Source organism: Chrysochloris asiatica, unplaced genomic scaffold (genome assembly GCF_000296735.1).
Source record: "Chrysochloris asiatica unplaced genomic scaffold, ChrAsi1.0 scaffold00004, whole genome shotgun sequence".
Classification (NCBI taxonomy): Eukaryota; Metazoa; Chordata; class Mammalia; order Afrosoricida; family Chrysochloridae; genus Chrysochloris; species Chrysochloris asiatica.
In genome coordinates this window covers 21,433,478-21,459,844 of record NW_006408522.1, presented here as the reverse complement: position 1 = coordinate 21,459,844, position 26,367 = coordinate 21,433,478, and the positions used below count along the sequence as shown (strand labels likewise).

The following is a 26,367-nucleotide window of genomic DNA, read 5'->3' as shown; positions in this document are numbered from 1 at the left end:
CATACAGGTTGAATAAGTATGATGAAAGAATACAAACTTGTGGCACACCTTTCTTAATTTGAAACTTTTCTACTTCCTAGGTGATGACAAAACCTTGTACCTACAGTGGCCCTAGGCTGCTGATGCCCAAAGAATCTGCAGAAATAAATACAGGTATTTTCTGCTTTTCAAAAGTTCACTTAATGCCACTTCACTTTTATAAAAGACCTACATTAATTAGTACCTGTTTTCACTAACTGAAAGAAATCTGAAGATTTTCACTTTTATGAAAAAAGGCAAAAAGCGAAACTAGCATTCTACGTTTGTTTTGCAACCAGCCCTTGAAGAGGCTGCACACACTGAAGCAGTGAGAAGGGTATATCACCAGGCCCCTTCCCTGGGAACTGCACACAGCCTCAAGCCATCAACAGCTGTGAACTATGTCTGCAAACACTATTTGTTACTGAGATGATTGGTAGGATTTGTCAGGTTCCTTTTTGGGTCTTGTAACCCTGCGCAATTTTTCTCATACAAATGAATGGCAATCACATCTTCCCTTGGCACCATTTCTGCTTATGACAGGTTTCATAGGAGTGCTCTCCTTTTGAATCGCACAGGAAACCTGTATATATCTTTGCAGAAATCCACCAATGCAGGACTCAAAAAATTTCCAAACTGATAAGAGCTCAACAAATCAATTAATCACAAAACATGTTAAGAAATACACAATCATGGATAGAGACAGCAAAAACAATAGGTTGTAAAATCAGAGATGTAAAACTTTCAGACGCTGAAAACACAACATATATAGGTTTTATTTTATTTCTATTATAAAACAACATATATAGGTTAAAAGTATTTAAAGGCGTAAAATGGAGAATTATAGGAGTGCAAGTTTTAGAAACTGGAAATGCTGATTAGAAAAAGAAACAGGACCTCTAGAAATGAAAAAATAAAACACTTAAAAACTCAACGAGAAAATTAGACACAGTTGAAGACGGAAACAGTGAACTAGAAGATGACATGAAGAAATACCTAAGAATGCAGTGAGACAAAGACATGGAAAATCTGAAACTTTGAAGAATTGTGGGAGACTGAGTGTGGAGGACCCATGCTTCTAATCTTAGGTTTCAGAAGTAAAGGAGAGAGAGACTAACAAAGAATAATGGAAGAGTGTTGGCAGAGGACGCTTTAGAACTGATGAAAGCAAATAACCCACAGACTAAGGAAGTCCAATGACTTCCAACTGAAATTCCAATTTGAGCACACAGCTATATTCCAGAATAACAAAGATAAAGATCTGAAAGGCAGCTATTAAGAGAAATGATGATTTTGATTTCCAGGATAGCAGTATTAGAAGCTTTATGGAACCACTCCATAGAGAAAAAACCAAACATAACAAAAATGAATTAAAAAAAAAAACAAAAAAACTTAAGTATCTGGAAATTGCCCTAAGGACACACCACAAATGAAGAAACATTTACTCAAGAAAATCTACGAGACTCTGTGGTATCTGAACTATGGCCCACTCCTTTGCTTCCCTCTCATCTCAGCTTGACAGGACTTCTACACCCAGTGTGGGGTGGCCAAGAAAACCGGGCTCTTTATCCTTAGATCCTAATCAAGTGATACAACATCTCACTAGGAGAGGCAACAATTCCAAGTTGAAGAGACTAAATTCCTAGCGAGTGCAGCCAAGAATCTGGGTGTTCTCTTCCTTCACAAATCATAGAACATAAGCTCTACTTTAGGTTTAGCAGCCCAAGAAGACTGGGTCTCTGGTCACACTCATCCCTGCTCACCAGTCTATGGAAGAGGCAAGCAGAGATAACCAGAGGTACTGCCCCACTTAGTGCCCACAGATATAGCTCAGAGACTCTGCCCAGGAAGGGAGACAGTCCATAAGAAAAAAGCTCTGAAGTTCTTCACTAAGGAGCCGACATTATTTGAAACAGTGTGGAGAAGTTCAAGCCTGAGAACGTATTCAAACACAGTATTTCCCCTTTCTTAAGAGCAATAAGCTAAACCATAGACCAGTTGGTACACCAAAAAGAACCAGGAAAAGGCAAAGCTAACAAGAGCCTTCCTGGGGTCAGAATAAGCCTGAAAGATTGACCTAAAAATCTATCCCTACCTGACTTTGAGTTGGAACCGACCCCATGGTACACAGCCAACAGCCACCTGACTTTAATTTTTTAGACTACAGAGCAATTTATGCCAAAGGGTACTGCTGGACACTGAGCAATTTGTGGCACTCTAGGATAAGCAATGAACTGCTAACTGCAAGGTTGGTGGTTCGAACCCATATATAGGATATTGGAAACCCTATATAGGATAATTATGAGTTGGAACTGACTCAACAGCACATAACAACAGATGAGGCTTACAGAGTTCTAGTGGTACTGTGGGTTAAGCACTGGGCTGCTAACTTCAAGGTGAGTGGTTCAAATTCATCAGCCACTCTGTAAGAGAAAGATGAGGCTGTCTGCTCTCATAAACATTTCCAATCTCAGAAGCCTTATGGGGCCGGTCTACTCTATCCTATAAGTTCATAAGGTATTGGAATCGACTTAATAGCAGTGGGTTTTTCTTTAGCTGAGGCTTGCTGTCAGACACCAAGCCTTTTCCTGCAGGTTTCTCCACTTACCTTGACTGCCCCACCAGGATCTGTGCACTCTGCAAACTTCTATTCATTCTTCAAAACCCACTGAGAGATCTCCTTCACGCAGCCTCCCAAGACTTACCCAAGCACAGGTATCAGGCCCTCCTCAGATCCACTTAATCCTGCTACTGCATTTATCTCACTGAATTTCAATAATTTTTATAGACAGCTGAATGCCTGACTAGTCTTTGAGCTCCCCTTCATTCATGAGTTAGTACCTCGTGGGTAGATGGTAAATCAGAATAGAAAAAACTTGACCTTACCTCATCGCTGTTGAGTTTTTTGGCTTTGAGCAATCTTTGAGCCTTATCTTCTTCTGAACCTTCATCACTGTCTGAAGAATAAATTCTGGCTCGTTCCTCTGAAAGTGAAGAAAATAGAGAGTGACCAACTTTCAAAGATGGTGACTAGTCTTTGCTAAAATGTTCTTCTTAGTGCCCTCTGTAAAATTTCCCCAGAAGAACCAAATAATTTTCAATTTTTTAATTTAAAGATAAACATTGTTAGATATATTTAAACAAAGCAGACTTTTCTTCTTGAAAAATAAAGTTCATCTGACCACTTTTAAAGCCAAAAAGGACAGACTTCTCTATTCTTTAAAAGAAAACTATCAGACCTGCAGGGGGAAAAAGCAACAGTTTGGCTGTTAGAATATCAAGCAAGCTGTTTGCTCTGGAGGCATCAAGGTGAGAAAAGTCAACCCATCAGGGAAAACCCCCTACTAAGACTGAAACTCAAAGGGAACCCGCCAGCAGTCTAGTATGACCACTGGTGACCACCTAGGTCTACATGTGAGTGGAAATGGGGAAAAGCAGCATGAAGACATGGGTTGAGTTTGGCCATATTCCACTGACATTCATTGACCTCAAGATGAGAGAAGAGGAAGGCCTGGCTGGTCTGAAGTTTAGGGAGATGGGTGAGTTCCTGAGCCCATGGGCATTGGCCTAGCCCCTGGAGGCTAGAGCCGAGAATGAAGTGGCCAGCTGTTCTGAAGTGCAGGGAGGCATGCGTGAACTCCCAAACTTGCAACCAGTACCTACTTGACCCAGCTTGGGTGGCTAGGTGACCAGAACTCGACCAGATAAAGATAAAGATGCCTGATACCGTAAGCAAGTGTAAATTGCTACAATTTGATGAACTGGACCTTTGCTTATGGATGCAGTTGCTCAAAATTTCAACCGAATGAAAGGATTCTTCCTACCAAGTAACCAGCTTGTTTCCTCAGTGTACTGGGTTGATAGGATGGGCAATCTAGACATTGGCTATGAAAAATGGGGGGCTATCAAGGCACAAACTGGCTGGCTTACAAGCTTTCATGAATGTGCTTAGTTTTAGAATAAGGGGAGTAATATAGAATCCCCACTGAATAGTTTTCCTCTTCTCCAAGATAGATCTGGTGAAAGGGGATGGTAGATGATGCTAATAGGATTTTATGATTCAATTGTAAATAACTGTTTGCAAGATTGTGATTGTCACAACTGTAATTGAAGAAAATATGTAACCAAAATGGGGGAGTAGTTAATCTTTTATTTCAGGAACACATGATCCCAGAACCATCAAGATGAACATGAGTGGAGCGTGAGATCCTACCTAGAAAAGTGGCAATTGCAGAGATGGTGGCAGAGGTGATGGCATGGAGAGATAGAGCAGTTGTGGGCTCTTGGCCCATGGACTGAGCAAGGCTGTGAGCCTGGGGCAGAGGGCTGGCTTACAGAATATGCCCTTCAGACATTAAAATGAATATTTTTTTTGTTTTGTCTGTTTACATCAAACCTTTTTGCTTTGTTCATTTGTGAAATATAAGACATAAAAGGGAAGCCACAGGGAGGAAGTAGGACAACTCTTTTTGCAGGTAGAGAATTGTAATCACTGAGATGAAACAAAGCAAATACTTTGTTGAATGTAAAGCTGATGATCTTGTCTGTTAACCTTCACTCAATTCACAAGAAAAATTAAAAGAAAACTCTATCAAAGTCTGAGTCATTCTTTCAGAGGGAATAATAGTTCATTCTAAAATAAACTTGGAAGATAAAAGCAGAAAGGTGGTTTTCTGGTCCTGTAAAGACCATTTGTTGCCAGGTGGACTTTGCAAAGGCAGAGTTAAGTGTCTGATGGCCAAACTGGGGTAAATCTCAGCGTGGAATAAGAGCCACATGTCCTCACCTGTAAGCTTTCCTCTTACGCAGTCTAGGATTATTCAATATAGGACTGGAATGCTAATAAACTGATCTGTTAAGTTTTTACTCTCTGATGAACTAACATTTATATACCACCTCTCACTCAAAAGACCTATTTAATTTTTTTTTTTCATTTAATTTTAGTGTGGTTTATTTTCACAATTAATCTTCTCCCGTGGGAAAGGAGCACTGATGAAAGGTAGACGATCTCTCTACTACGTGGTGGCTGTGGACTCGTGGAGGCTCGAGCATAAGGCTGCAGCCCGCAAGGCCTGTCTTCTGAGGAGCCTCTAGGTGGTTCTAGCACTTAACCATTTGTGTCACTTAGTTCCAAATGTACAGCAGCTCATCAGAACAATGCAATCACTCTAAGTAGAGGTTTGTAGGATGGCCAGAGAGAGGGAAGTTTGAGTATTCTTATAAATTGAATCAGTCTACCAAGGCAAAACCATGCGTGGTCGAGGCAGACCTCACATCATACAGTGATTCCCAAGCTCTGGCAAAGTGAATCAGGGCAAGTCTCAGAGCCTCACTGAATAGATGAGGCAAGTGATATTCCACTTGAGATGTGAAGTTACTTGTGCAGAGCTGATGAGTGGTGAGCCCAGTAATGATGGTTTTACATAATATTTATTTAGCACTTGGTATGTTCATCACGGTATTCAATCCTCAGAACACCCTGCTAGTGTAACTACTGTTATTAAATAGGGATTTTTTTTCCCTGATGAGTTGACAAACTGTTACGGGGTTATGTAACTTTCTGAAATCTATTCGACTAAAAAGTGGCAGAGCTGAGATTAGAGCAGGCAAGGTCAGGAGTCCAGCCTAAGTTTTCTTCCCTCAGTTTTAGTTTGCTTCTCAGCAGGTCATCTGGCTGAGGAGACCCTCTGGATGACACAGTGTTGTGGCTGAGCTGGACATATCTGAAGTCAGATGAACTTAGTCCAAGGACCTCCCACCCCCCACCCTGGTCACCAACTAAGTGACTACACAATGATTAGTTTCCTTTGTAAGAACAAGGGCAATAGCAGAAAGTGCAATAACATAAGGAGCCCTGGTGATGGAGTGGGGTCTACATTGCGCTGCTAGCCTCAAAGTCAGCATTTCAAACCCACCAGCTGCTCCATAGGAAAAAGATGAGGCTATCTGCTCCTGTAAAGATTTCTAGTCTCAGAAACCCCAAGGTCTCTTGTGATACAATAGTGAATAACTGTTATCAGGACTGATTGTGAGGGCTGGAAATGTAAAGGTAGACGTTTTGTAGCAAGGAGGGGAGTGATTAACTCTTCAGTCTAGGAGCGGAGGTCCCTGGGACCATCAAGGGAGAAGAGCAGAGCGCAGGACCATACCCAGAGAAGCAGCGACACCAGAGATGGAGGCAGAGATGATGATGTGGAGAGATGGAGCGGCTGGGATCTTTAGATCCAGAGAGGGAGAGGGGCTGTGTGCTGATGGCCAGGGGGCAGGCTTATAGTATATACCCTTTGGTTGGCTGATGATGCATGGAGGGGATTGTAACCATGGCAATGAAGCAATATACGATAAGATGAATGTAAAACTAATGTTCTCCCATATAAACTATCACATAACTCACAATAAAACATTTTTAAAAAAAGGATTTAACCTCTGCACCAACTTACCTCGTATGCCCCCTTTGTATCTGTTTTTAATGGCGGCCAAGCTGATCGACTCCTCGCCTTCCTCCTCCTCGTCATAACGATCAGGTTCTAGGTAACTAGCGCTCAGTCCGCGTTGGTGCTGTTTCTCCCGCATGCGACGCTGCTGAGACTCCCTACGGATAGAAGCCCTCAAGCGTTCTTCTTCTTTCTATGAAGAAACAAACTATGGAACTTAAAAAATGACTTTTGTGTTCACTTGAACTTATTTTTCTATTTAATAATAAAAAAAAAGCACTGCAAACACTTAACCCCAATGTTGTTGTTGGTTAGTGCCATCCAGTTGGTTCCAACTCACAGGAACTCTGTATAGTGTTTCCAAGGAGCGGCTGGTGAGTTTGAACTGCCGATCTTGCAGTTAGTAGTCCAGTGTTTATCCTACAGCACCACACCAGGACTTCCCAATAGTATCTCCTATTTTACATGTCTTCAGAGTACAGTTTTCTCCATATTACATCTCTGTTATCACATAGATGGCTTTGTTGGTTTTAAACGTGATGGTAGTACAAGGGTGAGGAGGCAGGTGTGGCTCGCGCTCCAGCAGCCCAGTCTGAACAGGTGCAGACATGTCCCTGGGAGCTGCCTCATCCTCTGCTGTCAAATAGCAGAAACTATCGGCCCTGTGACAACTTATCCAGCCCAGCGAGAGCCTGAATTGACTCCCTAGGGCATCAAAGTTTCTGTTCATCCCTGAGTCACTGACCCCTGACTAACCCCAGCTCCACCAAACTACCATGGTTCCCAAATATTCCTATCCAGAACTCTCACCTCAGAGAGTTCTCCACAGTCCAGACAACAGAGGATGGGGGAGACCTTCACACCCCAAAGGTGGGCCTCTATGTGCTCACAGCTGCCCGGCATTCTGCACATTAGTGTTGACAAGGCAGGGGCAGGATTTAAGGGAATCTGGGATATTCTGATATTTCTTTGAAGATCTTCCTATTCAACTGCTCTGTTTCAACAGTGGTAGTAATGTGGCTATACTAACTCTAGAATTTAAATTATTGCCATTGAGAATACAGACTGGAAGCAAAATAGCTGATTCTTTGTCTTTTTTTTCCCCCCACAGACGGTAAGGAATGAAGACTTGGGGAAACTGTAAAGATGGTCCCAGGAGGTCTTATAACAATAGGAAAACGAATCTGCACCTTCCCTACCTGAGCTGAAAAGATGGGGAATTAAAGTCAGCCTCCAAAGCCAACGTCCCATGCACTGCTGGATCAGGTACTAGTAGTAAATCTAGGCTAGGCAGCCTATGCTCATGAAAAAGATACGTTGTTTTTGTTAGTTGCCAATTGCGATTCATAGGGAACCTGTGTAGGGTTTCCGAGAAGCAGATTGGGGTACGGGATGGAGGAAAAAGAAGGGGCCCAGGAACAAACCTCCAGCAGAGGTTAAAATGAGCTAAGAAAGGCCCTGAGGTAACTGGACTATCCAAGCCTCACTCTGTTGCGTTAAGAAATGTGAACCCACTCTGAGACTACTGTTCTGAGACACCTTTAAACTCTGAAACCACTACTGGTGGTCCCTGTTCAGCTAAGTTAACAGACTGGTTCATAAATAATACCACCTGTGAGTATCTGCGCCCTTAAAAACCATCTGTGTGAGATCAAACAGTCAATATTGATCCTAAAACAAAGAAGAGACAGTTGCGGGAAGGGAGATGGTGGGAAGTTAGATTTATGGGAATGGAATGAGCAGAACAAAATTAATGTAACAACGTCACTGAACAACATGCACAGAAATTGTTCAGTGGGAATCTAATTTTCTGTGTAAACAATCTTCCACACAACAAAGTATTTTTTAAAAGAAAAAAGGAATGCAAACTCACAACGTAGGCAGACAATGGGTGAGCTCGAGCAGGAGTAAAAGATGGAAAGGTGGAGTAACGGGAGGCGTCACTGCATTCAGTAACGTCAGAGATCATGGTGTCAATAAGAGTTCGCACACTATCATTTAGGGACAGGGCCACAGAATGGAATTGGTACCTAACTGTCACCAGGTGAAAAAAATTACCAGGTACAATTTTATAAATTGACCTTACAAATCACACCTATACTTAATCCTTGACATCCCAGGGTGTTGTAAACAGTTAACTTGCTTGGCTACTAACTGAAAAGTTGGAGATTTAAGTCTACCCAGATGTACCTCAGAAGAAAGTTCTGGTGTTGTACATCCAATTACGTCAGCCACTGAAAGCGCAATGGAGCACCCATGGGCTCGCTATTAACTTGCTGGCAAATGGGTTTTTTGTATACTGGTTGGACAGTCTTTGTCTGATCTACTTTAGGCACTCTCATATTCAAAATCTGGGCTTATTCCTAGATACTGAATCTCTAGTATTTGTACTAATTTTTGGTTCAGATTCCAAACTGAACACAAATGATTTAATTATTTTTAATCATCAGGTGTTTTAATCACCAGTTGGTTACCAAATTGGTAAAAAAAACATTAGTCCTGGTTCTGTTTTATCATCATTACCCACTGTTTGGCAAAAGCTTAGGAAATGAATCCAACTCCTCCCTGATTATGTCAGTTAGAAGAGACATAAGAGACGAACAAACATTATGGGAGATACAGTTCCCAAAATACCAAAAATCTCAAGAGAAAGCTTAGCAGACAAACCTTAATCATCTCTGTGCGTTGGCATTCAGGATCACGACCAGCCATTGGCAGGATTCTGATCTTCTGTGTTTTTGAGCATCTATCAGCAAGTGACAGAGTCATCTTTCTATGGGTAGCACTGTCTGTAGAATGAGGTCTGTTGGGAAGTGAACAAAAATACCTCACTGTTTACCAAATATATCTAGGTGGCAGTCCTACCAATAACACAAAACAAGTGGCCAGCAACCATGTCACAAAACAAGTGGCCAGCAACCATGTCACATTCACACAAAAAAGTAGCTAGGGCCACTAAACCGAATAAACCAGGTGACGCTTCTGCATGTTCTTCATTTTGTGGCTCACTGAGACATTGTCATTTCATGAAATGAGACTAGAATAAAACAGATGACTCTGAATAGCAGTGAACGGACGGGCTCTTGGAGCATTATTGGCTACTATGTGCTTTGTACATTATTTGATTATCACAACTACCCTGTGAAGTAATTATTACTAACTCTAACTTCAATTTATAGGATACTGAGGCTAAGAGAGAGCTCCCTGGTGGTACAGTGGTTAAGCACTTGGTTGTCATCTGAAAGACTGGCAGTTTGAACCCACCAGCGGTGGGTAAAAAGACGTAGCAGTCTGCTCCTGTGTAAATTTTAAGATTTACAACCTTAGAAACCCTATGGGGCAGTCCTATTCTATTCTATATGGTTGCTATGAGTCAGAATCAACTCAACAGCAATAGGTTTTCGTTTCTGAGGCTAAGACAGGCTAAGAAAACTGCACTGGGACACAAGTGGAAATGGGTTTAAATACAAGTGTATCTGATTCCAATTCTCAAAAAGTTAAATCATAATCAACAGTACTGTGTCCCGCTATAGACAAACCTTCCTTGAAGGGGACCGTCTGCTTAGAATCAAGAAAAGAAAAACAAACATGAATGTTTCAGTGTTGCTCCTACACAGCCCTCCCCGGAGTGCCCTCCCCGCAGCAGCCTGAGTATTCAATCTGCTTAGGAGATGGGTTTCTGCAGTGGAACTAGATGGAGAAGCCTAGGGGATGGGAGAAACTCAGCCTTTCACATCAATCAATTCCTTCCCTTCCCTCTGACTGACTGCACACCAGCCTCTAGTCATCACTTGTCTCTGAAGAAAGGACTAAAGAGAAAGAACACAGTGACCAGCAGAGACAAGTATTCTACTCCTCTAGGCAGTTACAATCAGTAATCACTGGAGTTTAAATTCATGTTGTTCTGGCTTATCTAAAAGTATCTTATATGTTTGGTTAGCATGACCTGGTTCTCTGGAAAATAGCCACTTTCTCAAGTACACTTGAGAAAAACAGTCTTTGAACTTCTTCCAGAACTGAGACCAAACTTGGTCCTAAATTGGGAACTATACTGGGAGGTTATATCAATCATGCATGTTGAACGCCATCTATAGTTTTCTGCTTTTACTGTAAAGTAATAGGCTGACAAGAATAGTTACCTGAAGGTGAGCTTGGTTTTAAAGACAGCCTGTCCCTGTAGACCAGTACCTTGTCTTATAAACAGATGATTGTGATCGCCTTGCAGCGGAGCTTTGTAAACATCAAACACTTCATTGCCTAAATGCAGTGACATGCTGAAAATAAGAAACATGACACATATTAAAGTTTTTAAAAAAGACTTCATTCTGCCATTTCTATTTCACTTCAAATGTAAATGAACTGCTATGTTTTCTCCTGACATTGAATTCTGAAGAATATAAAGAAGACATGGTGTGGAAAACTGCCTGTCTATGTAGAATGCACAATGCTGTAACATTTACCCAGTCTCTTCTGGTGTGGCGTTGCCAGTTAATGCGGTAAACTGCAACGTCGGTGTGGGCCATTCACCGGCTGCTCCTTGGAAACCCTGTACAGGGTCGCTATGAGTCAGATCCCAACTCGATGGCACTTAACAACAACAACTATGTTTACAGTGAAAGTTTTTTTTTTTTAAATCACTGGCAGGGAGCAGTAAGCAATGGTGAGTGCTAATCATTGAACTTCCAAACTAATATGCTACAGCCAATGAGAATGATCGTATTTTAGGTATACTTTTAGTGTCTGCCCTAACTACATTTATTTTTCCTCAGGCTTTCTTTGTCATTCAGTTGATTATTCTTTCACAATTGTTATTAAGTACAGTCAAGTCGGTTCCGACCCACAGCGACCCTGTATAGGGTTTCCAAGGAATGGCTAGTAAGCTTGAACCACTGACCGTGTGGTTCAAACCAACTTTGCAGTCCAGACTATTAACACACAGCACCATACCAGATGGCCTGAAAATAATAAGATCTTATTACAAAACTTGATCCCTCCTAGCAACATTCTAGATCTTTCAATCCACTCCAGGAATTTGTGTTTACCTTCCATCTGACCACTTGACAATCCGAGCATTGCTCTCTTTAATTTCATTTCCCTCTTCATCCCGGCGTATCCTCCATCGTATGGTATTTTCTACCTGTTTCAAAACAGAAACGCATTGGAAAACTGGAGTTTAACTGACTCTGTGTCTTTTCTCCTGAAGAGACACATAATCACACAATCAGCCTAGACAGGTAGTGATAGATATATACACAACAATGAAACACTCTTGCTTCAACTACCTAAAGATGGTGAATTAAGTAATAGGGGAAAAAAAAAAAGTTTAAACTTTCTGAGCCCCTACTGCTGAAGTCAGAGAAAGTGGAGGCCAGAACATTTCAGCAGATGGTAACTCTGCAGTAGCTCCAGGAGGCTGTAAAACCCAGTAAGAGCTATGAGGTACAGGAGGAAACAAGGTTTGTGCCCATGAGCCAGCAGTTTCGAACTGCGCCCACTACACAAAGCAGGTTCTCTCTCACAGGGCTAAAAATCATATGAAAACTGGGGAAAGGAACTTGACTTACGAGTCTAGAAAGACAGAAAAGCTCCCCGCATATGAATAAGGAAAAAAAAAATAAGTACCCTGGGAAAGTTAAAGCTCAATGTTTGAGTAGATTTAAAATCTAACCTTAGCTGCCTGACATTAGCAGAGTGTCAGAGACTCATATAAAACCACTGTGGGGAAACATGGTACAAACCCAAGCCACAGAAACCTAGATTTCACAGAAAAAAATAAGTGCCACTTAAGTGAGGTCACAAGTAAGAATTACAACACATTCAAGACCATACCCTGTGAGTACCAACACGTCAGCAAATAAAACTAGCAGGTATAGCAGTATACTATAACTGAGTTGCTGAAAACTCAAACAGAAATTATAATTATAAACTATGCTTAAACATATTTAAGATGTACACAAAAATAGATAAATTATAAGGAAAAGGCAAACACTACTTAAAATCCCAAACAGATCTGGAAAACATTCAAGAGCTTCTAGAAATGAAAAACATTGTTACTGAAATTTATACAGTCAGTGGGACATCTAGAAATGCCTCTCATTACAACTGCTTCCTGGAAATGCACTAGAATAACAATAATTAAAAACAAAACACAAGGATAAAAATAATGAAGATAGCAGCAAATAGATGTCAACATTTTGAACACTCACAGATCTAAGACCATGCTCCCCCTGGCTACTCCCCTACCCTCTACCTTAAAAACAGCTGCTTCTACTCACCTTTGGATTTTCTGGGTCTCTTATTCTGTTCGCTGCCACTATCTTTGCCACTGAGTCCTAAAAGTTCCCTTGCAATTTTTTCTTTCTCCTTTTTTGTTAATCCTAACTAAATAGATAACTAGCTATAAAGTCAGCTGGTTAAAGAACTCAACAATATTTATTAATTAAATATAATGTCATGTTTGAGATGGCTTCAAAATAGTCTGGGAAAATAGGGCCAGGAAAACAGTTGACACATTGACTACTGTTAAAAGTACAGCAGAGTGCAATGTACAAATTTTATTCCATCTGTAGCCGTTTGAAAATTTCCTTAATCAATAATTAGAACAAAAGAATCCATTACTAGTCCTGTCTTCCCTACCACAAAATACAAGTGCGCCACATATAAATATATATGCCAGCACATATAGACTAGTAATTGGCCAGCTATACTGAAAAGTGTCTTCTATGATGAAAGGTGATTCAAGTAATAATGATGCTATGACAAAACACACTGCTACAGTTTCAGCTTGCTGGTACAGAGCACATGTGAAAGTACATCTACGACAAAAGACCACGTAACTCAAACCATAGCAAACTTACAAAACAGAGAATTGCCCCATGGTATTTCCAGGACTGCAGTCTACAGAAATAGACTACCACACCTTTCTGCTGCAGAATGAGCATTAGGTGAGTTTGAACCACTCATCTTATGGTTGGCATAAAAGCACTTAACCACTGCACCACCAGGGATCCTTCATTAGCCATCAAAGAGATGCAAATCAAAACCACAAAAGAAACAAAATAGAAACTAAGATATGTTGATGAGGATGTGGGGAAATTGGAAGGAACCCTTAAGCCAATGCTGGTAGGAATACAAAATGTATGACCATCAAGGAATATTATCAATGTCACTAAATTGTACTGTCAAATTGGTAGACATTCTGATTTGTATATTCTTAACAACAACAAAATAAAATTTAGAGGGGGGGAAAGTATAACAACAGAAAAGTAAAAAAGTGGCATCTTTAACAGAAAGAGCTAGAGGAAAGGCACAAAATAAAACAAAATAAAGAGAAAAAGCTCTACACCCACTCCTCAGGTAGCGATCGATTTTCTCACCAGGCAACCCTTCACATTCATAACAGTAGTAAAAAATCTACTTCAATCAGGTGTTTTGAATGAGAGCGTGCCTCCCTCTGAACCATGAGTCCTAGTTCCCTCCCATCCCACCCCTCTACCCAATCTTGAATGCGAATGAAACGATCCACTAAAATCCACTGCCGTTGAATCAATTCTGACTCATAGTGACCCTGTATAGATAGGATTTCTGAGGCTGTCAATCTTATAGGAGCAGAAAGCCTCATCTTTCTTCCGTGGAGCAGCTGGTAGGTTAAACTGGTGACCTTGTGGTTAGCAGTCCAGTGTTTATCCTACAGTGCCACCAGTTAGAGAAAATGTTTTAAAAGGCCAGATGTCAGGTCCTCAGGTCATTATCACAACCTCAATGATTCCCAGGTGGACTTGGGAGTCTGGTGGCTGCCCCAGCTTTTAAAGTGAGTTGTAGCCTTGGGCTGAGAAGGCAACAGAGAGGGCCACAAACAGCACTCAGTGGTCACCTAATGCATAATGCAGATCCTGACCCTACAAATCCCAGGATCCACTAAAGTGGCCCTGGGGCCAGGAGACCATGGTCCTGGGTGTGTGTGTGTTCCCACGGAGAGCAAAAACTCCTATAGGTCTGGTAGGATGGGTCTCCTCCTGGTTGCAAATCCTGACCCAATCAGTTTTGCCTGTGGTTTAAAATGGCACAAACTGGCCTGTCTACCTAAAGTCACAGTGCAGAGGTGGTGCTGAGACATGCAGGCTGTGGGGAAGGGGCAGCCCTGAAATGACTCCTGGAACCTGAAGGGAACATTTAGTCTTTGAAGTTTTTGCATATATTGATTTTTGCTTGCCGATCTGGTCTTTAGAACCTACGCATATTATAAGTGAGGAATAGGTACATATTTTCTTTCCTAAAAATATTCTGAGAAGGTAGGCAATTAATCTGTTGACAGAAAAGGAAAAATTTTTTTAATTCACTTTCAAAAGCTCAAGTATCAAGTTAGTCCAGGTTTTAAAAGAAAAAAACGGAATAAAGCATAGAGCGGTACCTTTAATTTTAACCTAGTTCTACCTTCTTCATCCAACATTTCTTCATCTTCAAATTCATCTTCATAATACTGAGGATCAAAAGGTCTGCAAATTGTTTTGAAAAAAACTATTATATTTGGTAAGGGCTATTTATACTGCTAAGAAATAGTATCTCTATTAATACATATCAATATATTGAAGCATTAACAATATTTTAAACCATCGTTATAAAATATCTTCATGTTCAACTTTTAAGTATTCAAATTACTATACTTTCTTAAAATTAGGTTTTAATACATATTGCTTAAAATAAAGTATAACAAACACCAAAAAACCAAACCCACTGCCACTGGGTTGATTCTAACTCATAGTGACCCTCTGTAGGGTTTCCAAGACTGGAAATCTCTACAGGAGCACACAGTTTCATGTCTCTCCCATGGAGCACCTGGTGAGTTCTAAATCACTGAACTGGTTTATTTCACAGCACCACCAGGGCCCCGACAAAGAAAGTGTTGTTGTTGTTAAGTGCTGTTGAGTCGGTTCCAACTCATAGTGACCCTGTATAGGGTTTTCGAGGCTATAAATCTTTATGGGAGCAGAAAGTCTCATTTTTTTTTCCAGCAAAATAAAATTAAAGCTAGCCAAAATATTCAGAGCACTCTATGGAAGACTTCCAAGGCACAGACAACACATGCTCTAGCTTTCCACATCATTCTGCGTGGCAGGGAGACATTTAAATCATGCAAGAGCTGGCATGTTAGTTAGTGAACAGTGATGGTCCCCACTTTAACCACTGACCCTAAATGGTCCTAAACCATTAGCTGTTCTGCAGCCACAGCAGCTTCTACCGTGGACATTTGCAGCTTTTCTTAAAAAAAAAAACAAAAAAAACCCCAAAACTTCCTCACTCTCAATCTCAGCTTTTTTAGGGCCTCACTAATCAAAAATACATTGAAGACTTAGAATGTCTGTTAATTCAGAAGAAAGTAAAAAACTGCTAAAAATAATCGTTAAAAGCCTTCCTTACCAACAGCCCATACTTTTTTGTAACAAGTATGAAGATGCTTGACTTATTTTCTCAGAGATACACGAGGAATCTCCATTTTTTTTATGATGAGTCAACTCATGTAAAATAAAAATATCAACATTCCACATATTTCTAGTCAACATCTAGAAAAACTTTAATTGATCCTTTTACCTGGGCTCTACACTGAGAAAGTTGGGCAGTTTAACAAAATACAAGTCATTTCCTAAATCCGTGTTTACTTTGGGTATTTCTACTTCTATTCTGGTCTCAGGAATTGGCTCTTCCTCCTGTTGATCCTGAGGTAATCCGTTTTCATCCTAATAAAAGAATCACAGAATTTTAGAAGTTGGTGGGATCTTAGAAATGACCTACCTCAATCTCTGCATTTTAATGATCTAAGTGCACAACAGCATAGTTAGACATCACTGTAGAGCTAAAGTAATCCTCAACCTCCATCTCTCCCACCTACTCCCAAAAGATTGGTTTGGATGCATCAATACAAAAAAACAATCTCTTTTGTGATAAATTTTAAACAGTTAAAATCAGAGAAGATTAATAATACAGTACACATTTCTTAGCATGAACAAAAAACATTTAAATCAATGGTTCTCAATCACAGATCCTCACAGTTTAGCCCTCAAAGGTTGGCACCAACCTCATACCAGGAGGCTACTTCTCCTCTCCCTTACAATCATGCCTTCCTTACATAATTAACAAAGAAAACGGTCTATTCATTGTATTTCTAAATCACAAGTCAGATGTCAACATTAGCCTAACACTTTTACTCAGCCTTGAATAAGGGGTCCAGTTCATATTAGCAATTTTACTTACAATAGGCTGTCCCGGAGTAGGTGGCTTATCTTCCCCATCACTCCCTGAAGAGATATCATCTGCACCTCCAAACAGATCCATAGTTCCACTATTATCTTCAATGAGGAGGAAAAATGAACAGTATTAATTTCTATAACTAAGATTCTTCACTGGAAAAAATTTCTAAGATTTCACACTAAGCAACCACACAAAAAAATAACTCTGTGCCTAGCTTTCTAAGGGCTGAGTAGAATGTCTATGGAGAGAAAAAGGGGCAAAGCCCAGGGAAAGGCAAAGGTGCACAGGAAACTCTACTCTCCCTCTTCATTTTCTGCATTTTTGCTCTTCCACTTTCTTTTATTCTCCAGAAGCCTAAATGTTCTCCTATGAAATAATCAAATGCAAGCTTAAATACTCCATAACCAAAAAGAAAAAAAAAAAAAAAAATCCCCAAGTCCAATGCCATCGAGTCAATTCGGACTCATAGCAACCCTCTGTAGGCGTTTCCAAGACTAAGTCTTTACAGGCGCAGACAGCCTCATAGTTCTCCTGTGGAGCAGTTGGTGGGTTTGAACTACTAACTTTGTAGTTAACATCCCAACGCTTATCCCGTAGTGCCACCAGGGCTCCTTAAGCACTCCGTATAAACCAATTTTCTACATTAAGTGTCTCAAGGTTCAAAAGTATAGACCTATGTTGACTCAAACCCTCATTCATTGAAGTTAGATTCTCATTTTTAGTATGTCGACTGGTAGCATAGTGGTTATGAATCGGGCTGCGAACCTCAGGGTCAGCAGTTCAAAACTACCACCTGTTCCGTGGGAGAAAGATGAGGTGGTTCTGCTCCCGTAAAGATTTACAGCCTCAGAAACCCTGTACAGGGTTGCTATGAGTCGGAACCGACTCCACGGCACCTAACAACAACAACTACTGTATACTAACACTGTTCTAAGCATTGAGGCTGTGATGGAGTGGGGTTAAGGTAGGGAGACTAATAACATAATTGTTAAGTGCCATCAAGTTGGTTCCAACTCATAGTGACCATGTATAGGGTTTGATGAGCAGCTGGTGGATTTGATCTGCCATCAAGAAAGAAAAACCAGAAGTGGGAACCCCACTACTACACTCAACAGAAGACTGATGCCAAGTCACAGTTGGTTAGCAGTCAAGTGCTTATCCCACAGGATAAGTAACTAAATTAAATTTGAGCATATTAGGCATGACTTCAAAATTGTTTTTTTTTTTTTTCCATCTAAGGCACAAAGAGCATCGTTCTTTTTGAAGACACTCCACAGAGACTAAGACTATAAGGTAAGTAGATTCCTGAAAGACCTCATTTGCAGCCATCCACTGATCACACAGGTATGTTTAAACACATTTTTGTTTGGAATAAACAAATACATGTATGAAATGGAGGCCTAGTAGTAACACTTTTTGACTCACTCTCAGATATCCTGTACTGCTAAACCTAGAGTCTGTATACACACCACTATAGTTACAAATCCATAGATCTTAAGTAGAATTCCCTGTTCTATCCAGCTCTCTTCTTTCCTCTCTAGTTGACCTTTTAAATACTCACTTTAATTATGTCACCTATGATAACTTACTTTAGTTTGTTCACATTAACACCGAATTACTATCCAGCACAATGATGCTATGTATAATCAAACTATCAAAGTTACCTTTGATGGAGTTTTTACTCTAACACCACTGTTGTATAGTGACACCTGTACAGATAGATATTACCTTCACCTTACAACAAATAAACTTAACGCTGGTTTGTGGTAGTTTGTTTTTTAAAATTCTGCACCTAATGCATAGTGCTTGGGATCAAGCTCTTCATCTAACATTAACCTGTTAAAAACTTAAGAGCAAACTGCCATAAGCTGCTGATTAAGCACCAGAAGTTTCGCTGTAAAACTTTTGTGTACATTGGCTACCTACACCTACACTGTTTCTTATGGCTCTTACGTTAATGGTAAACTATAGTTAAGTGCAAAAAGGTACCTGGAAATATACATATTATGTGTTATCAATGTGTTAGTTGAGGTGACTGGCTGGCAAGTGGTGAAATTTGTTTTTGTTTTGCACTTTTCTTCATTTTCCAAATTTTTACCATGAACCATGAATGTGAATTATTTTTGTGATCAAGTATCTTTAAAAGAAGTAACAGGATAGAAAAAACATGGACCAGAACTCAAATTCTTAAAAAGTCCAGACTTACCACACCAGTTGAGACTAGATGACTCCGTGAGAACTAACACCTTGAGGTACTTTAAACCTCAAACCTAAACTATCCTGAGGTCACCTTTCAGGGAAACAGCAGATATCATACACAAAATAAAGCATCTGTGAGTACAGTGTTCCATTTAAACAAATCTACATGAGACCAAAAGGTCAACAATTACTCTAACGCAAAGATGAAGACAAGGGGGCAGGGAAACTAAAGCACTGGAAACGGAAAAGAGATCATTAACACATTTTGAAAAATGTAGCTAATATCACTGAACAATTTGTATAGAAATTACCAGATGAGAACCTAATTTGCTGTGCAGCTTTCCCCCAAACACAGTAACATTTCTAAAGACAGAGATGATAGGGATACCTTTAGGCATCTCAGCATCACTCTCCGCTTCGGAATCAGACTCAATTGCATTCTTGCGTTTCATTCGTAAAACTTCATCTTCACTATCACTGCCTCTTGCAGATTCTAGAACAGAATTAAAAGTTTTGCACATTCAGTTTCATCACTTCCTGGAAACTAGGGTTTTAAAAGCAACAATGAGGATAAACAAACTGGTGAGTTCATATGATGGACTACTGTTTAGCAATAAAATGAATGAACTATCAATACATGTAACAATTTCTATGAATCTCAAATGATTATGCTAAGTGAAATACGACAATTTTAAAAGTTAAGTTACATTTAGCATAGTGGTTTCGAATCAGGCTGATAATCTCACCATCAGCAGTTCAAAACTACCAGTTGTTCCGTGGGAGAAAGATGAGGCTTTCTGCTCCCATTAAGATTTACAGCTTCAGAAACCCTGTACCAGTTGCTATATAACAACATTTAGCAATCAACATGAATGCAATAAACTGATACATGTAACAATTTCCATGAATCTTAAACACATTATACTAAGTGAAATAAGCCAATCTTAAAAGTTACATTACATTCTGACTCCATTTATCCCACACTGACTTTATAGAAAAGGCAAAACTACTGCAGGCAGCAGAACGGATCAGTGATTGCCAAGGCTTAGAGGTAGGGGAAGGATGTGATTTAAGAATAGCACAAGGGAGTTTGTGGGGGTGGCAGGACTGATCTATATCCTGACAGTAGTTTAATAGTTTCACACATCTATACAGACATACATTAAAATTAACAGAACTGAATACACAACACACACACACAAAAAATCAATTTTATGTTAATTTTTAAAAATATAAAAACAACACTGGTTTCTGTAAGCAGAAAAATTTAGTAGAAATGAGATTAGTACTGAAATGTATGACCAAATCTATATTAAGGCTCATTACATAATGAAGAAAAATAGGAGGTCAAAATTTAAACTTTTTTTTTTTAACTTAAAATGTTGGAAAGAAAATAACACGGTATTATAATATCTGGGTAGTACAACTGTCTGCCTAAGAGTCAACTGTACTGCTGTAGAATAACGTAAAAGCTAAGCAGCGTGATCAGTTGGAAGCCTCTCTCACATGACCGTACTCTTGTTAACCAGCTAGTATTTGGGTGGTAGCATGTAAACAGGAAGGAGCTCTGGTGATGCCACGATGAAAGTGATCGACTGCTACTGGAAAGGTTGACAGTTGGAACCTAGCAGTCACAGGAGACAGACGTAGGCGTCAGCTCCTGTAAAGAGCTGCAGCCTTGGAAACCTTTCCATGCAGTTCTACTCTGTCCTATGGGGCCAGGATGAGTTGGAATTGAATTGACCACAGTGGGTAGTCTATATGAACATCAAAGATTCTGACGACAGTACAAACGAACAACCCAACTCTAAAATAATTACTACTTACTGCAGTCCCCTATTTTACACAGACCTGTATCCATCTCTGGAAATATTCTGACCTCCCTCCTAATACTGCCAGAATGTGGATCTTGAGTGATATCCTGTGAGGTATGTGCTACGGAGAAAAATATCCCCAGGTACTTAAACTTTCTAAGAAAATAGGATCAAAATGTAATTAACATAATCAGTCACCTAAAGAACTGAAGCAAGCCAGGTATTAACTTAGGGAAGACTTTCAGCCTAATTAAGATGGCTATTATGTAAGGAGCTCTGTAAGCATAGTGGTTACGAAACTACCAGCTGCTCTGCGGGAGAAAGATGAGGCTTTCTGCTCTCGTAAAGATTTACAGCCTCGGAAACCCAGTACAGGGTTGCTATGGGTCGAAACTGACTCGACGGCACTTAACAACAACAATTATGTAATACAAAGAAATGTGACATCTAAATTTTATCATACTCCATAGGAAGACCTGATTAACTTGATCAGAATCGTCTAAACAGTTATTATTAAAAACTTGCTGTGTGTTTCCTAGTCTTTAGTGAATGAGTGTCCTGACCCAAACACATCTCCCTAGGGTTGAGGTGCATGTGCCAAGAGCAGAGTTAGAAGTTCTGCATAATCGCAGTTGAGACTCCATGACTCCCTGAGACTAACATCCTGAGATACTTGTAAATGTGTGCTCAGTAACACTGACCATTGAGACCTTCCAGTTACCTTCGTATTTTCTGGATTTTATGCTACCCAAGCAAACTCCTATTATAATTTGGCATCCACTATAGATTTGCCCTTGGAGAAAGAAGGCAATAAGAGAGAAATAACTAATCCTCTTGAAACAATTTTGCAATTAAATTTCTATACATTAGTTTCTTATGAATCTGATTAGTTGAGTAAACTCCTTGATGAGTCTGATCAGCTCAGGTTGATCAAATTCTAGACCCCAAAAGGTACGTCAGAGCAAGATGCCCACACTCTTTGGGGACAGTACAATGGTATTGCTTTTCTTCCACCTCCTTAGACCTATCTATAGCTGGGGCATGCTCTTCAAACAGGTACTAAAGGAAATGGAAGTGATTCTATCATCAAAGTACAAACACAATACAGCTAAGACTGGAGACTTTAAAAACAGATTTCCTGATTGATCATTCACATATGGAATGAGAAGAAATGGAAGAACAAATTAGAAAAATGTACAGGATCAGAAAAGGTTGAAAGAGGAGACAAAAGAGACAAAAAACAGTACTGAAAATGAAAGTGATAAAAGAGTAGGAAAAAAATCAATGGGCTGCTGCCGTATCTGAATGGTTCTACTGAAAACCATTTCATTATCGAATGGAACTTATAGCTAAAGCACAATAAAATGTTCATACAAAACAAAGCACCACTTTAATGCTGATGAATGCATTACCTGATTTACGGTCCTGCTCCTCTTCATCATCTGAACGCCTGCATTCTTCATCTGAGGCCTGTGGTCTTTCGTCATCAGAATTTTGTATTTTCTCCTCATCAGATATCTGTGGACGTTCTTCATCATCAGAATTCTGTTTCTCATCGTCATTATCAGAAGCTGCTGGCTGTTCATCATCAGAGTTAGCCTTCTCCTCCTCTGACAGCTGTTGTCTCTCATCCTCTGAAAGCTGTGGCTGCTCCTCATCATCTGTGTTCTGCATTTTCTCCTCCTCATCATCAGAATTCTGCAGCTTATCTTCATCAGAGCCCTGTGCCCTCTCCTCATCATCAGAATTTGGCATCTTTTCATCATCTGACTGATCACTTTTATCTTCTCTGCCCCATTTTTCATCATCTGACTGAGCTTTTTCAGAACCATCTGCTTCGGAGTGATGGCTCCCTCCATCTGATCTATGGCCTTCATCTTCATCATCGTTATGGGCTTCTGACCCACTGTGCTGATCTACATCTGAGGGGTCATTGTCTTCACGGTCAGAGTGCTCAGATGCCTCTGACCTGTTGTCTGACCTGTTGTCTGATCTTTCAGAATGATTATCACTCCCACTATGATGAGAAGCCCCCTCATCCTCGCTGTCGTCTCCAAACAGTTCCTTATTACTTGGTTTTCCTGCGTCACCCCTTTCATCTTGATCACTTTCACTTCCAGAGGCATTACTGCCAGAAGCAGCATTCTCTTGATCAGAATCTGAGTCCGATCCAGAATCAGAATCTATGACAGAAAATTTACAACCACATTAATGTAAATATAGTGTGATGTTAGCAAAAAAAGGTGAAGTAAGGAACTCCAAAAGTCCATCCCAACCTAAAAGCAGTAACACCAAACCAAAACAAACTAGCAAAAACAGTTAGCATCAACTTCTCCATACTGTAGCAACTAACCAGAAGTGGAGCTGTAGGACCAGCACTGGACTCCGAACCACAAGGTCGGCAGTTCAAATCTACCACCTGCTCCTGAGAAACACTATACAAGATTGTTGTGAGCTGATACTGACTTGATGGCGCTTTAACAACAACAATATACTGTAAAAAAGGCAATTAATAGAAATTGGCCTTAAAGAGGCCCAGATATTGGAATCGCTATTTTAAGTATATTCAAAGACTCAAAGGAAATCACAAAGAACTTTTAAAACAAAATCATGAGACCAATGTGTCTCATTAACAAAAAACATCAATAAAGAGAAATTACAAATAGAAAGAAAACAAAAATTCTGGAGCTATAAGTATGTCATTGTTTTTGTTAAGTGCCATTGAGTCGGTTCTGACCCATAGCGACCCTGTACAGGGTTTCCAAGGAGTAGCTGGTGAGCTTGAACCGCCGACCTTGCTGTTCAAATGGCTTTGCAGTCTGGCGCATTAACCCACAGCGCCACACCAGGCCTCCTTTTGTTAAGTAGCTGAAATTAAAACTTCACTAGAGGAATTAGACAGTAGATTTAAACAGTCAGAAGAAAGAATTCAGTGTTACTTCCCATAACTCTGAGTATACGGAGAGAATGAAATATTGTAGGCATAACAGGAATTATTACCCGGTCACATCCATACTACCTTCAGGGCTTTATAGTAACTTTCAGGGACAGCACATCAGATTTTGTTCATTCAACCTATGGTATGCCTACACTGTTTGCACTTATTTTCAAGATGCTTTTATGAACATCATTCATCTTCATGGCAGATTGTATTCTTATTTATAACCCTTTACTCCCTTCCCTACAAATGGATTAGAGTACCACCCTTGTAGGAGATGTTCAGTTTCTAAGCATTTTCTAACCTCAATGACTTGCTTGACCATGTGACCTGTTTGCCAATGGAATGTGAGTAGTTGTGATGCATGACATAGTTGATCAGAAGCTTTCAAAGCAATTGCATGGTTCAGCTTGGACTCTTCTTACATTTCTGCAGGATTTGCTGTTTTAGATTGGAACTACCTGTTCAGCCTGAATCCCAGAATGAAAAGGAATAAGGAGCAAACATATAGTATGTAAGGCGTCCTGGTAGCATAGTGGGTTATGAGGTGGGCTGCTAACCTCAAGGTCAGCAGTTCAAACTACCAGCTACTCTGAGGGAGAAAGACGAAGCTCTCTGCTCCCGTAAAGATTTGTTGTTAAGTGCCATCGAGTTGGTTCCGATTCATAGCAACCCTGTATAGGGTTTCTAAGGGGCAGCTGGTGAGCTTGAACCACCAACCTTGTGGTTCAAACCAACCTTACAGTCCGCTCCTGTAAAGATTTATAGCCTTGGAAACCCTGTACAGGGTCGCTATGAGTCGGAACCAACTCCATGGCACATAATCACCACCACCACGAGTCAAAACCGACTCCACCCCACACAACCACCACCATCCACCACCACGTAATGTAATGTGAAAATTAAAATTGTAAGCCGCTACATATGGAGTTTGTTACTGTAACAGCTAACTAGTACAATCTTGGAAAGGACAATAAGCTCAAAAGCAAACTATTTAAAGGGAAGTGGTCTAATTGTGATGGAAATAAAACTTTAAGTATATGAGAACCAATACATATTCACATCATGTCTGGACTTAGAAACAAATGGATCTGCAACCAACTAGTTTATAAGCAAAGGAGTATCTCTGTACAATAGCCCCTTTTCAAAAATTCCGTTCCCAAAATTAACAAGAATGTCTCATGCAACCTTTGAGTAACAATGATAAGTAGCTAAACCTTCATCATCTAACTGAAGTAGAGAGAAGAGTAACTGGACTATTTATAAATGAAAGAAGCACTGGGCCTAGGTAGAGACTACCCACAGCTAAGCCAAGAAATTTGTCAGGAGTAATTACTTTTCTCAACTCTTCAGAGTCCAGGAAGATAACAGAAATTGCCCGGTCACATCTGTAGGGAGAGCACACTAGATTTGGAAGCTAGAGAATCCCATTATCTAAGGAGTCCTTGGATAGCACAAACTGCTGAACTATTAGGCAAAAGGTTGACAGTTTGAATAACCCAGAGGTGCCTTGGAAGATAGGCCTGGCAATTGATGTGCTTTTGGAAGCTCAGTCTTGAAAACGCTATGAAGCAGTTCTAGTCTGCATACATGGGGTGGCCATGAGTCACAATCAACTGGAGAGCAACTAACACCACCACCAGAAAAACCATGAAGCCCAGTGAAGCAACAATCTGTACATACCACTTCCCCAGACATTCAGTTTGCACTGGGAAACTACAGGATAAACCTTACCAAACTATTGGTTCTACCCATCCAATTATTTATCAAATATGCATTAAGCATTTAATAAGCTTCATCATTATATCTCCAACAGCCAACAAGGTAGCTAGAACAGGATACCAGTTGCCATTAGATTAAAATATAGGGTTCTCAGTAGCTGATTTTAAAGACGTGTATCGCCAGGCCTTTCTTCTGAAGCACTTCTGAGTGGACTTGAACATCAACCCTTTCAGTTAACAGCCAAGTGTATTAACTGTTTGTACCACACAGGGACTCCAGAGTATGGTTGTTGTTGCTGTTAAGCACTGTGGAGTCTATTCCAATTCACAGTGACCATGGATAGTAGCTGGTGAGCTTGAACCTCCTACCTTGTGGTTCAAACTGACTTTGCGGTCAAGCGCATTAACCCACAGCGCCACAACAGGACTCTATACCAGAGTATAGTGGTGTGGTGTGTGGCGGTGGTGTGCTGTGGAGTCAGATGCAACTCATAGCAACCCTATACAGGGTTTCTGAGGCTGTAAACCTTTACAAGAGCAGAGAGCCTCAATTTTCTCCCACGGACCAGCTGGTCGTTTCCAACTACTGACCTTGCAGTTAGCAGCCCAACTTGTAACTACTATGCTACCAGAGTATGGTGGAGATGTCCCTGTGGAGTGGTTCTGATTCATAGTGACCTTGCATAGGGTTTCCAAGGCTGTAAATATGGGACACAACTGGGAGGGCAGGCTTGTAGGGTATATACCCTTTGGTTGGTTGATAATGCATGGAGGGGACTGTAACCATGGCAATGAAGCAATATACGATAGGATGAATGTAAAACTAATGTTCCCCCCCATGCAAACTAGCACATAATTCACAATAAAACATTAAAGAAAAAAAATCTTTATGGGAGCAGATAGACTCATCTTTCTCCCACAGAACAGCTGGTAGTTTCGAACTGCTAGCCTTAAAGTTAGTAATCCAACTAGTAACCACTCGCTACCAGAGCTCCTTC

The 26,367-nt window shown here is 40.3% G+C and overlaps 1 protein-coding gene across 2 annotated transcripts in view; it reads right to left on the bottom strand.

Moving 5' to 3' along the window:
- LEO1 (Leo1, Paf1/RNA polymerase II complex component, homolog (S. cerevisiae)) overlaps positions 1 to 26,367 on the bottom strand; it is a 31,867-nt gene that overhangs the window by 3,557 nt on the left and 1,943 nt on the right. The window contains exons 2-11 of one of the 2 annotated variants that reach the window (XM_006831639.1): positions 22,123 to 22,893; positions 19,285 to 19,389; positions 16,701 to 16,795; positions 16,041 to 16,186; positions 14,863 to 14,947; positions 11,495 to 11,589; positions 10,592 to 10,726; positions 9,120 to 9,255; positions 6,459 to 6,645; positions 2,905 to 3,002 (exon numbers count right to left, since the gene is read on the bottom strand). In XM_006831639.1, the coding sequence (XP_006831702.1) occupies positions 2,905 to 3,002; positions 6,459 to 6,645; positions 9,120 to 9,255; positions 10,592 to 10,726; positions 11,495 to 11,589; positions 14,863 to 14,947; positions 16,041 to 16,186; positions 16,701 to 16,795; positions 19,285 to 19,389; positions 22,123 to 22,893 (1,853 nt within the window). The remainder of the gene's footprint in view (positions 1 to 2,904; positions 3,003 to 6,458; positions 6,646 to 9,119; positions 9,256 to 10,591; positions 10,727 to 11,494; positions 11,590 to 14,862; positions 14,948 to 16,040; positions 16,187 to 16,700; positions 16,796 to 19,284; positions 19,390 to 22,122; positions 22,894 to 26,367) is intronic. The other variant, XM_006831640.1, reaches the window with a different exon arrangement.